Raw genomic sequence first — 18,049 nt, 5'->3', positions numbered from 1 at the left:
GATGTGTACGGAGAGAACCTGACCCATTGTCACCGAGATCCCGGGTGGTTTGCTGATGCTCTTACTTCTAAGTGTCCTTGAACGTACCTTGTAAAAGAGCCGCGGAGACAATTCTGAAGTGTCTGTGAAATGCCTGTATTTTGTGAGTTGTGCTTAAGCCCTTGTGGCTGTCTGGCTCCTTTGCGAAGGGGCAGAGGGAATGGGTCTGTTCACGTGTTAGTGTTTAGACTGGGGGGGAAAGGGGCGGCTTTAGGGCAGGTTTGTGCCTATTTAGCAAAAGTGCTCTCACGTCTTGCTTCTCCCCTCCTCAAAGAGTTGCAGCTGGTTGGACAGAAGACGGTGAATCTGGACTGTTTGCAGATCAGCTTTCCAAGTGCACTTTATGGTCTCTGCATAAGTTTCCAGATCTGTGTCTAGGCGATACATTGCATATGTCCCAACCTTGCTCCCTCTGGAGTTTACATCATTTGTTTTTAAACTTCCAGTATATTTTCTCTTCCTCTTCCAAAACCTGTAAGGAATTAGCTGCTAAACTGAAACAGGAGGGCAATTCTCCTGCTGATAAAGAGCCGATGTTGGCCCTAGCTGCTGTTGAGTGCGGAGCCCCAGTCTGTAGCACGGCTTCTAGAGCAGCTCCTGTCTTCTGCTGCCAGAGAAGTAGTGCTAACGCCTTCCGCATCGCAACGCGGGTGAGGAGCCGGGATGGAAGACTCAGAGGTGAGGCCAAAGTGGCAAAACTAGGATGGCCAAAAGGAGGTGTTGACACCTTGGCCAAATGGCGAGCCCTGGTCGTCTTCCTCACCCGGCGCTCTGCCTTCACGGGGCCTTTGCAAAGGCTGCTGAAGGCTGTGACTTCCCTAGAGAGCCTGGCAGCTCCCAGTGACCTGCTGAGGCTGAACTGCGGGGAATGTGGCTGTTCTCTGAGCTATTGAGGCATCGCGGTGACAGACGTGATCGGATGAGTGGCGGAGGGTGCGTGTCCCATCGTGGTCTCCCTCACCTTTAGCTTCACTTTGGCACTTGTGCGTATCCAAGCGTACGTGCTGGTTTGGACAATGCCCCACTCCCCACCCTGGCCAGCTCAGAGGGGTGACCGGTCAATGCATGTGTCCCAGCTTCTTCAAATCTCTTTGTGTGCTTCAGAGCTCTTTGCCTGCGAGCTGGGAGATGGGCTCCTGCTCACCCGACATCCCAGAGGCTGCAGAGCTGCTCTGAAATCACACCAGCGAGGCGCAGAAATCGGTGCTACCCGAGAGCCCAGCGGGCAGAGGCGTGGAGGGGGCATTTCTCTACTTGCCAGGCTAGAGGGGCTGTCACCCGGCAGCTGGGCGGGAGGATCGTGGTTTAAAGCTGGTTTCCAAGAGCAGGGGTCATCTGTTGCTTTTAGTCAGTCCTGAACTCAGGGTAACTGAAAGGAGGAGAAAGGAGTATTATTATTTACTTCAGTACCAGGAAATCAGCATCCCCTAGGGGAGCCAAGCTGACAGTTTCTATTGATTTTTATTTTTTCTTTTCTTCCTTTCTTTGTTGGTGTGTTTTTTTTTTTTTGTTCCTCCCCCCTGGCATTGCACACACAAATTCCCCTGAGGCAGCCCTGCAGATCCCAGCCTCAAAACTCCCTTTGCAATGCCCTGGAGAGCTTTCTAGGGTCGGGTTTACAGGGAGTCTTGGGCCTTTAGCTTCTCCCCTTGGGGCTTTAGCTTCTCCTGCTAGTCCTCTTGCTGTAATGATCTGGCAGAGAAGCTGGTTTTACTGGGCTGGCTGGAAGCACCTCCCTCCCCTCATGGCTGGCCTCCCTGGCTTTCTAGCAGCAAGCCTTGCACGCTCTTTCGCAGCAAGTCCCGCTCGCAGCGTGGGAACACCCCGAGCAAGAGGAGGTGGGGAGCAGCAGAGCATCTCAGTACTAGAGCTGGGAGCTCTGTGGACTCCAGCATCTCGGGCAGGTGATGGTCCAGCCTTTAAACCCCCACGTTCACGTCGGTAACGCTGCTCCAGGGAGTGAAGTTTGTGGGATCCACCCAGTCCCAGGCTCAGTGGTCCACGTTTCACCCCGTGGCTATACTTCCTGGGGTGAGGCCATTTCGGTGGGTGCACAAAGAGCTTTTGCTTCCTGCAGACTAAACTCTCTCCTCTTTGTCAATTTTATTTGTGGAACTGTATATTCTCCTCTTCAGGAAACTCCTTCTTGTAAAGGATAGATTTACTGTCCTGCTGAGTTAAACAAGGGAGATGCTGGACTTCCCCTTTGCTTTGGAGATTCAAACAAATGGCAGGTGATTTATTTTTAGCATTATCTCTTTGTCTACGGGGAGGGGGAGGCATGGTATAAAGGCTCAGGGGTGCTGGGAAGTCAAGCTATATATGCATAAAGACTGTTTCAATGCTGAACACTAGAAATTCAGTGGTGGATAAGAAAAAAAAGAATGTAAATATGCACTTAATGCAGAATTTTATGGATGGTCATAATTTAATATATTGCAAACTTTGTAAATACTGGGGAAAAAGCCTGTAAAGTGTGTAAATAAATAAGATTTGTATGTAAGAAGAATAAAAAAGTTTTTACTTTTTGCAATTAAATACAAGTGTTAATGCACCTTTTCCCCTTTCCTGATTTATTGTCTTTTCATCTTGCGTGTCAGCCACTGAGGGGTCGTTTAACCCTTTTTAGGGCACTTCTTCTCACTGGAAATGTCATTTTAAGTGAAAATTCGGAAAAATATCAAAAGAAACACTTTGGAAACACTGGTTCCCTAAGCAAAGTTGATGCAAGAGTTCTGCCTGTCCCTCCTTTCTTCACAATAACAATCTCCATCCTTCCTTCACAACTCAGCTTATTTCAGCCAACCCTTGAGGGGCAGAAGATGATAAGCTCCTCCAGAGTTCATAAAAACAGGCAAGTAGTGGAGAGAAAGATCCTGCTGCTCCCAGGACACTGCATTAGCCTCCTTAGACACCAGAGAAGCCACGCTGAAGACCCTCAAGATGTGAGTCAGTAGAAAAACCAGGCTCCCTTCCTTCTGTGCCTTTCTGGAGCCCACCGGCCTCGAGCCAGACCCTGCGCACCCCATCGGGTGTCGGCGTGCGGCTCCCGTCTCCCGTGCGGAGGCTGCTGGCTCCGGGAGGTGCGGGGGGACGGGCTGTTCCCTGAGCGAGCCGAAGGGAAGCCGCATTCCTCATGCGCTTACCTAATGCCGGCTGGACACGAGCGTGTCAGCTCCAGGGTGGGGCTTGGACCTCGCGCTGTTCATCTCGATGCTTCGGACGTTGGCTCCAGAAAGAGCCGTCGGGGCAGGTTGGGGAGTTGAGAAATGGCCCCGCACCCCCTCTGCCAGCAGCCGCGCCTGACCTTGCCGAGTGCAGCGGCCGTTACTCACGTTTCCCCATGACCCACGTGCCCTGGTTGTGACTCCTCCAGGGCTGTTTTCGCTTCCCCACGAGCACTTTGTGTCCCCTTAATCCTTGTTGCTGTGCTATCTCCTGCGAGGCTTAGGATGCTGTAGTGCCAGGGCTGACGTGGAGCTTGGCCCTTCATCTCTGCGTCATGTTTGCAGGGACCAGTATATGGGTTGAGGTCTTCTCAGCACTGCCTCGTTCCTTGTAAGCCAGGCCATGGCGAGCTGGTGCCAGTGTTGGTCCTTTCTAGTTCTTTCTCCAGCAGCAGAGCTTTTGAGGTGTCTCATGATGAAGACAGGTTTGCCTTGACCCCGATTCCAGGCCTGCAGTTTGCCTTAGCAATAACTGGGAACCGCTTTGGCTGAGTTGAAGATAACCTGTTGAGATGTTCACCTCAGACCCTGCTCGCAGAAATTGTTGGACTGTTGAGAGTATGGTAGATCCTGGACCTAATGAAGGAGAAGGTAATATGCAGAGGTAAGAGATTTGGGGGGCAGTAGGAGAGATACTGGGGCAAGAGAAGTGATCAGTGTGGTCCAAAGCAAAAGGAAAAATGGCAAAGCCCTGCCTGGGGAGGCGGGAGGGGAGAGGGGGAGGCAGCGCCGACAGCGTGTGATTAATTTGGCTCTGCTGGCCAGAGCTGCCCACCCGCTGAGCCTTTCTAATAGCCTGCGATCCCCAAAGGCAGCTCCTGGAGCAGAGCCGGGGCGGTTGCACAATCGCAGATGGGGAGGAAGAGGCTGCAGGCAGGGTGGAGGGGCTCTGCCAGACTGTCTCCATGGCTGGGTGATGTGGGACACCTGATGTTGGGCCCTCCAGGTGTCTGCCTGGGGAGGGAGCACAGCCTGTCCCTGCAGAGCTGATGGCTGCTTATTCCAGCCAGCCCTGAAGGCAGCTATAGACCCTCAACTCCCCTTTTTTGGGGCGATTTCTGCTCTATATCCTGTTCTTCCTCTCCTGCTCACCCTTCTCCTGATGGCCCAGGGAAGGGCATCAACCCCAGCAGGCTGGGGGAGCCTCGGGGGGGGCCCCACTGCTTTCCCCCCAACACGGCCAGTGCACAGACACGGGGCTGGACAAGGTGGGCTCTGAGTCCCAGCTGGGGAGTTACTACGCTGTGAACTGTTCTCAGCAGTTGCATCTTGTTGCCTTCATTTCTAGACGCAGCTGCGTTTCAGGGACAGGGGAGGACCCTTGTGTAAATCAGGGCTTTGCTGGTTGCTCACAGATTGTTATTATAGTTTAGGAGAAAAGAGACAGGAGGTAGAAGAGAGGACCTGTAGCTGAGGGCTAAGGGGATGTCTGAGGTTTGGAGCAGCAGAGGCTTGGAAGAAAAATGCCGATCCAGGGATTACGAATCAGGCAGAGGGTCTGTCTCGGGGAGTGGACCCTGCGCCCTCGTTGGCACCAGCCGTACTGCTGCTCCTCCACCAAGGCCGATATGTGAGATGGGTGTGTACCACGTGGCTCCGAAACTCTGCTCTAATAAAGAAATACGTTTCCTCCCCAATCTTCAAGCTGTTGGGTGTTCCTTGCTTTTGGGAGGTGCTTTAAATCCGACTGCCAGAGCCGTGGGCTGCTAAGAGCAGAAGCTGGCTGCAAGATGCTGAGCTCAGGTCTTCCTCCTCTTTTCCTATTGCTCACAGCGCTGGAGCTGAGCTGGTCCCTGAGTGATGAAGAAAAGAAGATAATCTTGGATGGGCATAATAAATACCGCTCCGGGGTCTCTCCTCCTGCTATGGATATGCTGAAGATGGTAAGTGGCTTTTACTGAAGGGGGATATCAGAGGGTGTTTGTGTAGCACAAATCTGGAGCTTAATGCTAGGAGGGATCGGGGTTGTCTTTAGGGGGGGCAGAGCAATTCTTCTCTAGGGTTACAACTAGGTATCGATGAGGGGTTCCCTAACCTGCCTCTAGAGAGATGAGTTTCCTTTTGCCTATAGAGTTGTCTTTGTGGAAGTTCCTAAGTGTGATGCGAGTCCCCTGATGCTCTGTGTGAGCGCGATGCAGCTCTCGCTCACGAGTGCCCGCTGGAGCTCCTTGTGATGCTGAGGAAAGGCCGGTGAGACATTGCCATGAGCGGGTGCCCGGGGCTGGAGGGGGAGTCCTGCTGTGGGGGGCATTTGACTTTGCAGCTTAATGGGCTTTTAACTACAGGAGGGAACGTCGACTTCAAACACGACCACCAGGTCATTCAGTTATCGGAGCTTTCCATCTCTCTCCTAATCCCACCATAACTTGCCCATGGCTGTCTCGGAGGTGGGCGATCTCCCATTTTGCTTGGGGAAACTGAGTCGGGCGTCCACCATCACTTGTGGCTGCAGTGGGAACAAAACCAAGCTCTTGAGCTGGTGCTGCTTTTTGTCTTATTCAGAGCCTTGATTTGATTAAAATTTGGCCATCACGTTTTATCTTGCACCACATGTGATTCTTCTCACTGTTTACAACACGTGTGGCGGAGGACAACTGTTTATCATGGATAGTTGGAGCGCTTTGCTCTTTCGGTCACAGTGTGCATGGAGGAGACCTCTGTGTCTGGCCCAAAAGTTGCCCGGGCTGAGTTAAACCTTTGTGGGTTGGTAAATGGGAGCTTACTGAGCAAGTGAAGCAAAAAGCTGTATTCAGGCATAGGAGGTCTGAGTAGTGACTTCAGACTCAAAGGGGACAGAGCCAGAACGCTGAGCACCGCAATCCTGTGGACACGCACCAAAGCAAGGCACAGAAAACCCAGATAATTACGGCTTTGGAGCCAAAGTCTTAGAGAAAGCCTGAGGGAAACAATTTCTCCAGGTCCTTAAGCCAGCGGCAGTTCTGAACCGGGGGCTGCTGCTCCCAGCCGAAGCTTTGGTTGCAGATCGCGTGCTCTGAGATGCTCCCCTCCGCCGCGTTGCTTTGCTCCTGCTTAAGCACGCAGCACCTCCTCGCAGTCCAGAGCCAAAGGCTTTTTTTTCTTTCTTTTAAGAACAACAAATGTTTAGCTCACAGCAGCCCTGACGATTTCTTGGTAGAGGTTTTCCGTGAGAGCGTCGTCCTCGCCTCCCTCCCGGGACGTTTGCTTGGACCGTCTTCGCCTCCGAGTTCACCTGCTGCCGTGGCGCCGTGCCCGGCTGAGCTCACCCCGCTTCTGTTTGGGACACGGAGCTGGTTGCTGTGGAAATAGTTAGGCGATGGCGGGGGGGATACATCGCCTAAAGCCACTTCTTTAATGAGGCAAATCCTGCAGGTGCGAGTCCCCTGTTTATGGAGCCCAGCTCCGTGCCAGAGGCAGAGGGGCGTGCGCTCCCCAGACTGGGTTCCCAGCCATCGCTCTCAGCCTGGCTTAGGGCCACGGTGGGAGGTCAACCAACGTTCTGTGCCCCCATCCAGATATTTCGGTGTTTCCTTTCCCCTCAGGCCCGTCCACATCCCCTGGACACCCCGATGGTGACGTGCCCTGTGTCAGGGCCATGCTCTGTTCCCCTTTGGATCCAGCCCTGGCTCTGTCTGGGAAGGTCCCCCCTCAGGACCCGCCGGGTGCTGGGCTGCCTTCCAGCCCGCCGCGGAGGCAAAGCTGCTGTCTCCATCAAATGGCGCAAGGATGGTCCAAACAGCTGCGGTGTGGGGTTCCCCCTATACCTCCCCGTGAGAAAACCTCTTCTCCTCCTGCATATCAACGTGGCTGGGGGGGACCATGGGCCAGTGGGCTCAGCTGGCGGTGGGGCCACTGCTGCTCCAGAGGGGGCTCTTGGCAGGCAGCCGCACGGCTCTGTCTTGGATCCAGGCAAACAGATGATGTTTCCCAGGAGCGTGTGCTCCCAGGCTCTGTGCAGCTGGCAGGGGACATGTGTCCTGCTCTCCTCCCATCCCCACCCGGGTCAAAGAGGGATGTCCCCAGGCCCCCTCCTGTGTGACCCGGGGTGAGTTTCCTCCCTGCTTCTATCTAACTTCATGGTTTCCCCACGCTGAGTTGAGGATGTTCCATGATGACGTTAGAGATGCTTTGGGCAAGGTTGTGAGAGCCGTGCTGATGTGCTGACCTTCCCGTTTGACCTATAAGCTAAGGTTTGGTTTGTGCTGGGACTGACTGTGGAGCTCCCCTCTCCTGAGGACTGTGTTGGCGAGGGATTTGAATTTTGCTCATGAATGGAGAAATTGTGGACAGAAAGTCCAGGGGTCCTGGGTACGTGTCCTTGTGTATGTCAGAGAGCCCAGTGTGTCTCTATGCTGACACCGAGCTCCTTCCAGAGCTGGGACACGGAGCTGGAGGCCTTTGCTCAAGCCTACGCAGAGAAATGCATCTGGGACCACAACAAGGAGAGGGGTCGACGGGGGGAAAACCTCTTTGCTATGGCCCCAACCCTGGACCTGGAATTTGCCGTGGAAGACTGGAACGGGGAGGAGAAATACTACAACCTGACAACTTCGACCTGTGTCCCCGGGCAGATGTGTGGCCACTACACCCAGGTACCAGGCTGCTGGGGTGGAAGGATGGGGTTGTTGGGAAAGGAGCTGTACCAGAGCCCCAGTTCCTTCCAGAGTCTTTGCAAAGGGATGAGGAACCAGGTAGGAGTCACAATGACACAGGGGGCCCTGGGCATGGTGCCAGCCATGACCAGCCTTTTGGAGAAGACCTTTTTTTAAACAAGCTCTGCAGCCTTTTTTTGGCTACTCAGCAGAGCTGGGTGCCAACTTGTCGTAGGCAGAGATACGAGGTCTGAGTGTTTCTTCACAGATTGGGTGGGAGGGAAGGAGGAGCAGAGATGGTGGTGGTAAATGTGAGGATGGATGTTTGGAGGATTCCAGGACCAAAGTGGAGATGGTGATGCTCTGCCTGGGTAGACTATATGGTAGGAAAGCTGTGATGCTTGGATACGTGGGCTGCAGCCCTAGGTTGGGAGGGTGGTCCAGACAGGGGCAATGCTAAAGCAACGTGGGAATGTGGGATCTGGGGCACACGCTAAGAGATGAGGGCGACATTGGTGTAGTGACAGAGCAGCCGTCAAGGCCAGGGGACAGGTTGCTAACAGGGCATCTGCCTTCACCCCATCACCTCACCTTCACCCCTGGTCTTTGCCTTAGGTGGTCTGGGCAAGCACGCATCAGATCGGCTGTGGGGCGAAGTTTTGCGAGAAGATCGACGGAATCGAAACGGAGGAAATGTACCTGCTTGTTTGCAACTATTATCCCCCGTAAGTGCCGTGATTCGCGTGGCTTGGTGCATCTTGAAGGGGTTTCTGTGCTGGAAATGTCCTTCCTTCAGTCCTTGCGGCAGAGCAGGATTTGGCCTTGCTCAGAAATAGAAGCAAAGCGATTCCAAGAACGGCCTTTGTTATCTTGGGTTGGTCACAAAGGAAGGAAGGGTTGTCTGGTGATCCTTGCCCGTGATTGCGATGGCTGAGGTCTGGTTCAGCTCCTGGCACAGACCCAGGGGGGAGCTCCCCCCTGAGAGCTGCCCAAGGCTGGTGCCACAATAGCTGAGGGTACAAAAGCAGCTCCCTGCTCTGTGCGTTGTTCTTCCGTGACGGCAGCAGCGGTCGCCTGGGGTGGAGAAGCCCATTTGCACCAGCAGGAAGGGTTGGACGTGGGAGGACAGGTGGGTGCCTGCATGCAAAGCCCTGGGACTAGACTTGGAGACCACTTGCTTGGAGCTGGTGAGACCAACAAGAGCAGCCGGTCACTGCAGACCTTCGTAGGGGTCTTGAGCAAAAGGGAGACAAAATCACCTGTCCAAATGCCCACTGACTGCTCTGTTCCGAGGGGTGGTGAAGGACCTGGCCCATGGAGCTGTCTCCTCTGGTTTTAGCAGCCTTGGGGCCAGGCTGTTGAGCAAACGGCACCGACAGTCTGCACCAGGAGACCAAGACCTGTTTTTTACATGAATCCTGAGTTTTGCCTTGGCTGGGATATTCCAGTTGAATCAGGCCCCCTCCTTGGGCTGGCTGTCTCCCCCTCTCCTCACACCTTCTTCTTCTTGGTGTCTTCTCCTTCCAGGGGTAACATGAAAGGCCGAAAGCCGTACAAGGAAGGACCCTCATGTTCGCAGTGTCCCGAGGGCAGAGTCTGCGTCAACTCCTTGTGCGGTAAGTGAAGCAAAGCGGCGCGTGTCCCTCAACAGGCTCTTGGGACTCAGACCCTTGGGCTGGGGTCCAAGCTCTGAACCTTCCTGGAGCTACCAGGAAGCCCTGGACCAGCAGTTCCAGAGCTGAACCATGAGACATCAGGTGTGATGGCAGCCCCTAAGACCAGTCAGCTGCCTCAAGATGAGGAGGATCGGACAAGGACCTCACACCCCCTTAGCCAGCAATTGTTGCCCCAGGAGGACGCCCTGATCCCGAGGGACAGGGGGTTGTGTCAGGGAGATGAGATGTCTCCAGGCTGGGACCCCCAGAGTGGGGGATGCCCCAGAGTGACCTGAGAGGGGTCAGCTGCTGCTTCACACCCCACTGATTTCTGCTGGCCCTGCCTAGTGCAGGGGATCCGTTGAGGTCAGCTGACCCCAGCCCTAACCCATGGCACTTTTCATCTCTTACCAGAACCCACTGTAGAAGAGACCACTCCAGCCTCTGTGACAACAAAGGCAAGCCCATCCACCCCAACCACAGCCATGCCAAAACCCACAACCGCAGCCAAACCAGAACCCCCAACACCAGTGCCCACCACAGCCAAACCAGAACCCCCAACACCAGTGCCCACCACAGCCAAGCCACCACCCAAAACCACACTTCCAACCACAACCACAGCCAAGCCACCACCCAAAACCACGCTTCCAACCACAACCACAGCCAAGCCACCACCCAAAACCACGCTCCCAACCACAACCACAGCCAAGCCATCTCCCACAACCACGCTCCCAACCACAGCCAAGCCACCACCCACAGCGATGCTCCCAACCACAGCCAAGCCAAAGCCCGCAACGCTAGCACCCATCACAACAACAGCCAAGCCAAAACCTGCCACCACACTCCCAACAACAACCCCAGCCAAGCCAAAACCCACAACAGCAGCAGACACCACAGCCATGGCCAAGCCAAAACCCAGCACCCCAGCACTCACCACCACTGCTGCCAAGCCAAAGCCCACCATGCTAACAACCACCACGCCAAAACCCACCACAACAACCACTACGGCCAAGCCAACACCCACCACAACCACCACTACAGCTAAACCAGCACCCACCACACCAAAGCCTGCCACAACCACCACAACGGCCAAGCCAGCACCCACCACAACCACCACTACAGCCAAGCCAACACCCACCACACCAAAACCCACCACAACGGCCAAGCCAGCACCCACCACACCAAAACCCACCACAACTATGGCAAAGCCAGCACCCACCACACCAAAACCCACCACAACTACCACTACCTCCAAGCCAACAACCACCACTACAGCCAAGCCAACACCCACCACACCAAAACCCACCACAACCACCGCTACAGCCAAGCCAACACCAACAACACTAAAACCCACCACAACTATGGCAAAGCCAGCACCCACCACACCAAAACCCACCACAACTACCACTACGGCCAAGCCAACACCCACCACAACCACCACTACAGCTAAACCAGCACCCACCACACCAAAGCCTGCCACAACCACCACAACGGCCAAGCCAGCACCCACCACAACCACCACTACAGCCAAGCCAACACCCACCACACCAAAACCCACCACAACGGCCAAGCCAGCACCCACCACACCAAAACCCACCACAACTATGGCAAAGCCAGCACCCACCACACCAAAACCCACCACAACTACCACTATGGCCAAGCCAACACCCACCACAACCACTACTCCAGCCAAACCAGCACCCACCACACCAAAGCCTGCCACAACCACCACAATGGCCAAGCCAGCACCCACCACACCAAAACCCACCACAACCACCACTACAGCCAAGCCAACACCCACCACACAAAAACCCACCACAACTACGGCCAAACCAACACCCACTACACCAAAACCCACCACAACCACCACTATGGCCAAGCCAACACCCACTGCACTAAAACCCACCACAACCACCACTACAGCCAAGCCAACACCCACCACACCAAAAGCCACCACAACTACGGCCAAGCCAACACCCACTACACCAAAACCCACCACAACCACCACTATGGCCAAGCCAGCACCCAGCACACCAAAACCCACCACAACTGTGGCTAAGCCAAAACCTGCTACAGCCAAGCCAACTCCCACCACACCAACATCTACCACCACTACAGCCAAGCCAAAACCTGCTGCTACAACATCAGCAAAGCCAAAACTCACCACTGCAACACCAGCACTTACCACAACAGCAAAGGTGCAACCGAAAACTGCCACAACCACAAAGCCAGAACCCACTGAAACAGAAAGTCCCGATCCTACTGAGGCAACTGGGCTAACTCTTTCCTTTGAGCCCACGTTTCACTTGGATTATAAAGTATCTCCAGAAGTAGAGGTAGACACTGGATATCCTGTTAGCTCCTTAACTACAGAGGATCCGGCCTTATTAGAAAGCATGGGCACAGCCTTCAGCCCCAAATCAATTCCAGAAACAAATAAAAGTGTCAAAGAGGACGGGAAAGAGAAATCAGCCTTTTCCAGCCCGCCTCCATCCCTCAGCCAAATTGTTCCAGACATCAAATTAGGTTTCAATAAAGCTGAGCTCATAACTCCCTCAAAATCAGTGGTCTTCAGCCCTGAAGAGCCCACATTCTTGCGCTTAACATCACCTTCCAAAGAAAGAAAAGGGCAGAGCCCTGCTTTCCAGAACTCCCTCTCAGGTAAGGTAATGGTGGAGTCTGTCCTGGCATGGACACTTGGATGTTCAGTGATCCCCAAGCAGCATGGAGAGCGCTTGGGAGGAACCAGCATCAGACTGGTCCTCTGGATCCTCCTCTCGTATGTGGCACCAACCCTTTTCCTCACTCTTTCCTCTAACACCGAAAGGGGCTGGTTGGATGTCTCGTTCGTGACGCATGGTTTTATTTACAGCCTGCTCCTCACTAACCCACCAGCTGTGTCACGCCTTCGCTGGATCGGTGCGCTGCTGCCTCGCACCTCGCGGTGTCTTGGTGCACGTCACTGATGGACCTGCATGAGCGGGAGTTTCTCTTTTGTCCAGATCTTTTTCTCTAACTCCACATTTTCTTCTTTTCTGCCAGCAGGTGCCCTGGACACTGAAGAACTGGAGACGAACTCAGACCAGACAAACATGGATCAGCCCACGGCTGGAGCCCCCAATACCTTCTTGGGGCCATCACTTTTCCTCCTACCCAGTGTCATCCTGGTGGGCCTTCTGCTTTGAATGGCCTTTCTCAGCTGTCCCTGCACCAGTCACCAAGGCTTTCTTCAGCATTGGTTGTTCCACAACCCTGGTAGGCTTGGGAGACACCATGGACAATTCAAGTTGATACACTCTCTTCTTATGCTGCCTTATCTGCTCCAGCCCTGATGAGCCAAGGGCAGCTGGCAGTCCCATGGGAACTTGGTCCCCTTCCTGAGGAGACCCAAGGGCAGGAGGGTGTCTGCAGTAATGGTGGTGACCTTGGACACTTCTCCTTTCTTCACAGCCAGCCTGGGCTTCTGGTCCGTTTCCAAACTGGAAGTGATGAGCTTTCCCACCCACCTGTGTGGCTGGCAGGCCCCGCCGCACCGTGTCCCCAGGGAAAGCAGAATGACTTGGAAACCTGAGTGGCGATGAGACGTGGCCATTGGTTTTGGTGTTTGTAGATGAGACACGGTGGTTGGGTTTGGTGTTTGTCAGGATGAGTTTCTGACAAAAATGCTTTTTTCCCCTCCTGATGTGCCTGTTTGTCTCAATTTTGGAGAAGTTTCAACTCTTCCCTTCTTGTCCAAAAAGACTGGCTTTTTTTGTTGTTTTCCACAGGTGAGGATTTCTTTTTCCTCCCTGGTTCTGGTATAGCTATGGCCAGTACTACCCAGATGTACTCCTCTCTCCTCTGCACACCTTGCAACCCTTGCCTCCTTCCTCTCTTCTGCTCTCTACCCCATGTACCCACTCCACAGTTAGTCCGCTGCCGTGACTTTATTTTACGCGTGTGCCCGCACCTGTGTGCATGCACAGAAGAAAAACCTTCAGCGCTGAAGAGGAGTTATGGGCTCCTTCATACAGCTTTCTTCTGCATGGCTTCCTCCTTTGCATAACTTAAGTGTATTTGAATTTAGATACAGATCCCAGCTGACATATATTTTGTGAGTGGTGGAACCTCGTCCAGGAGAAACAAGTCATGACGTGTGCTGGTACAATTTGAGCTCAAGAGAGCCAACTGAATGATGTTGGAGGTTACCGGTGGTTCCAGGACTTGTTGGAGGACCACTTTCATTGACTGGGACACTGTGCTTTATTCCCCCATGTCTCTGCTCCCTTCACCTGAGGATTCCCAGTAAGGTGTGTTAAATATGTGACAAGCTTTGCAGACCAGTGGAAGGGACTAGAAGATGCAGTCCCTTCTCTGGTTGTTGAATCCTTTGATTTCTTAAACAGATGAGGTGGAGAATGACCTGAAGGCCAATATTTGTGTCCTCCCCCATGATGCTGTGTCCTGTGCATCCCCAGAGCGTGCACTGAATAAATCCTGTCGTGAAAGTCTGTTGTGGGGCGTGCGGTGGATCAGGAGGCCGAGGGATGAAGAGTATCTATAAAATGCTCTTGACTGTGTGCTTAGGTAGAGCTGCTAAAAGACAACGTGGCTCCTGTGGGTGCTGAGGGGTTTTTTTGGCTTTCTAAAAGCAGCTGGGTGCTGGTTTTTGCAAGTTTGTGACTTCAGGTTTTTAAGCCTGTGTAAAAGCAGCAGCAGCAGGAGATTGGGAATGATGTAGGGAACATCCCCACAGCGCCCAGCTGCGTGCAAAGCAAAAACGTGTCCCCACCAGGAATTTTTGGGCAAGGAAAGCAAGAGGACAAGAGCTTGGAGCAAAAAAAAAGAGATCAACACTGGGGCTGGAGCGCTTCTGGTTCCCTATTTGAGAGGCCCAGCAGCCAGCCCCTCCCGCCCCCAAACACACACTTTGTCATCTTTGAAGCGAAGAAAGAAATCAAATGCAAGTGTGTTCCCCCAGATCCTGTTTTTCTGCGGCATTTTCACTGCAGAACATCACCCAGCTGCGAGCAGCACGCGGGGAAAGGGCCTTGCGAGGCGTAAACTCACAGCACAGGAACCGTGCTGGGATCAGACCTTTGCTTTTCGCTTTTCCCCATCCCTCTGCCCCTGCTTTGCCTGGCGAGGCTGCCCTGCAGCTCTGCGTTCCCCTTCTCCCTGCTGCCAGGAGCCCAGCAGCACCAGCTTTCTTGCAGGAAACCAGCTGCCTGCGGGGTTTTTTTAGGTCACGGTCACTGCCAGCCCCACCGAAGGGTGACCGGCAGATGGCAGTGGGAGAGACACCGCAGAGAACTGGGCAGCCCTGAACTCGCTACGCGCAACCCTACAGAGAGTTTAGTGCTTTATTTAATCACCAGCATCAGCTGTAGTTAAGAATCAGATTAAAAATAAGCTCCTGCCCAGGTGCCGTGGCTGCTCTATGCTCTCGTTGCAGGCTGAGCTCTCCTGCTGCCGAGCTGCTTGCAGGGGAAAAAAAAAAATCCAGCCTTGGGTTAGGGACAGATGATGGAAATACAGCCGGAGCGGCTGCTGTTGGGTGGGGGTAAGAGTGAGGGTTCAGGCAGGGATGGAGCTGGGAGAGCACGTCAGAACCGTGACTGTTTTCCCACGTGGGTGAAGGAGAACGTAGCATTAATTCCCTATAAACATTGGAAAAGAGCAGCAAAGCGTTTCTTCTCCCAGCAAAATCAGGGCATTTGGTCAACACCTGATTTTTTTTGCAATGCTGGATCCCCCACCCTACCGAGAGCCATTATGGAGCTGGGAGCAGCAGTGCTGCTGATTAGCAGCATTAGGAGAAGCCCATCAAAATAATTCTAGGACTTCTATATTTTATCGTGATTTTGAGGCTGGTGATCCTTGTAAAAAACGTTGAGTTTTGTTTTCCTGAAGGTTTTGACTTCTGGAGTCAGGCAGTTGTGCAAGGACCTATTTATAGAGTTCTTTGTAACAGAAAATTCAAAACCAGAAGGGAAATCCCCTTTCCTCTTCCCCCTGCACCCCAGGACAGCGGGGCTGAGCCCTGCCAGCACGGGCATTTGGGGTGGGTTGGTTTAATCCTAAATTTGGGGGGTTTAGGGAAGGAGACCATATGGCAGGGGCAGGGTATGGTGCACAGGGGAGGACACAAAACATCCAAGGGAAACTTTTGCAGCATTTCCACTCTATTTCTGGGGTTAGCACAAAGGATGCTCTGACATCAGGGTGACCCAGTGGGTGACTCCTGGGGAAAAAAAAGAAGCCAAGACCCTGGCAAAGATACTGCTGGATCCCAGCAACCCCATGACCATGTGTGGTGGGAGGAGCAGGAGGCATTTAACCATCACCTGTGGTCAGTTGGGTTAAAATCAGGGGATTTGTGGTGTTTATAAGGCCTGGCTACTGCATCAACCCCACCTGCTTGGTTCTCCCCACCCCTGGGGCCTGTTTCCTGGCAGGGAGAGGGATGTGCCTGCTGCAAGCTGAGCCAGAGGCGGCTGCTTGGCTTCGGCTCCTGAAGCTCCCTTGAATATGGTGAGTTGTAAGGGTTGGGGCAAGCATGGACACCATCCCGGGGATTTGTGACTGGGGCTATGATGCTGGTAGGTCCCTTCCTTGACAGTGCAGCCAGTGATGGCATTGCCACCACAGCACGGCTGCCCCACTGAGATGTGCCTGGGCATCCTGGCCAGCGAGTTAGCTGGGTGTCCCAACTACCTGTAGTTGTAAGCTCAGACAGCCTGCTAACCCTCCTCCTGGGCAGAGGCTGCTCTTCCCATACATCAGGAAGCATTAGAGGGAGTAAATATTGCCTTGGCTGGTTTCTGAGCCCTAGTTGTGATTTATCATAGAGAAGACGATGGGTTTGTGGAGCCTGGAAGTCCCTGTGTTCCCCTGTTGCTGGTATCAGAGTTATAAACATGCTTATAGCGAGGACTATCCAAGGCAGAGAGAAGCCCAACCTGCAGCCCTGGAGCTGACTGAGGGTGAGGAAGCAGGTTAGGGCTTTGTGATAGGATTTGGGCTGACTCAGGAAAGTACCTACTGACAGTCAAAATGGATGGTCTCAGCTGCTTGGCCAACCCAACCTGTCCCACATCCTCGTCATGTCCTGGCTGTGGCTTCCCTTTTGTACTCAGGTTTTGGTCAAACAGAGAATTTGGCCAGTGACACACAGGAACCCTGTCCAGCCCTCTAGAGGTCCCAATTTACCAGTCAAACTCACTTCAAGGCAGTAAAAAGACACTGTTTTAAAAAAGGCAAAACAAGTTCATTTCCACAAGAGAATATCTCCAGTAATATTTTATTCATGGCTTCCAGCTCACACAGTTTCACTGCTTGAGATTCTCTACATTAACATCGATGCAACGGAGGGGGACTGAACCGAATTCATTTGGGACACGCAGGATTAGTTCTTTTCTAGGGGATACCTCTTAAATATGAACTGTGGATACGCTGCTCTGTTCCCATGCTTGTGGTGCTATTTTGGTACCTTCCAAGCAATTTGCGGGTAGGAGCCGTGCCCCTCGGCAAGCAGCTAGAGGATAATAATGCATCTAAGAGGACCAAGCTGTAGTTTTGCACAGTGAGTCGCCAGGACTGTTGAAGAGCCAGATTTATGGCGAGAGGACTGCATTCCTTCGCTGCTAGACGCTGCGGCATTCCCACCCACCAGCTGTTGCCCAGCCTGAGGAAGTCGTGTCCCAGCCTCGCTGCAGCTACGCCTCATCCCAAGAAGCAGAGGAGCCTTAAACAAGCTGCTTCATTTTGGGGAGTCCCGTGGCCCAAGCAGTCAGGTCTGGGTCTCCCTGTGCGTTTGCTCAGGGTGAAATTTGAGGGCTCCAATTTCTCTTTGCAGCTCTCTTCCTCCTGCTTCATCTGAGAAGGTGTCCTCTGCTTGCCCTCGCTCCCCTACATCTCAGATCTCACGCGTTTCCCTGACAGTGAGATGACAGTGATAATGGCCTGAGATGTCCTTCAGTCTTGAAGAACTGATGCAGCCCTGATCATGTTACAGCTTCACTCATGGTCTTGATCCTACTTACTTTGGAATATGGCAGAGGGATAGTTCCATCTGCTCCTAAGAAAGAGAAGAAATAACGATTCCCTGTCCCTTGTCAAGTGCCAGAGCTCTGAACACACTGTCTTCTCGTTCGTCTGCTGTCAGATGAGTGCTACCTGCCTGGGAGAACCCAGAAGGATTAGGACTTGCTCTCTTTGGCTCACATCTCTTCCTTACCTGTCTCCACTCTAGGACAGGGTGTTAGTCTAAATGGTTGGCTTATTCTCTGTAAATACACAGGAGCCCTAATCTCCTTGCCAGGGTTTGCACTTAAGCGAGTTAGGTTGATACGGATTATCAAATCAGAAAGAACCACCCTCTAACTCTATACCATGGGAGAGCTGGGAACCCATCCAAAACAGAATGCACTTCCTGAGCAAGGGCCAACCAGCCAAATCTGATCAGCTCCCAGGGCTTTGAGTCCACAGGCTAAGCTTCCTCTTGGATCTAGTTCCTAACCCGAACTTCAAGAATTGGGTGCAACAAACTTAAATCACAAGCTCAGGTCTATCCTCT

The 18,049-nt window shown here is 53.2% G+C and overlaps 1 protein-coding gene across 1 annotated transcript; it reads left to right on the top strand.

The window, feature by feature from the left end:
* The first annotated feature begins 572 nt into the window (after positions 1–572).
* Positions 573–13,964, top strand: PI16 (peptidase inhibitor 16). The gene is made up of 6 exons (XM_068419531.1): positions 573–717; positions 5,040–5,149; positions 7,619–7,837; positions 8,453–8,562; positions 9,365–9,453; positions 12,538–13,964. Exons 1-6 carry the CDS (start codon positions 573–575, stop codon positions 12,675–12,677), a joined length of 813 nt encoding a protein of 270 aa, XP_068275632.1. The 3' UTR covers positions 12,678–13,964.
* Positions 13,965–18,049: the final 4,085 nt, after the last annotated feature.

The sequence above is a fragment of the Nyctibius grandis genome, chromosome 27 (genome assembly GCF_013368605.1).
Source record: "Nyctibius grandis isolate bNycGra1 chromosome 27, bNycGra1.pri, whole genome shotgun sequence".
NCBI classification, from domain to species: Eukaryota; Metazoa; Chordata; class Aves; order Nyctibiiformes; family Nyctibiidae; genus Nyctibius; species Nyctibius grandis.
Note: the sequence above shows the minus strand (reverse complement) of the source record. Positions and strands in the feature narration are given on the sequence as shown.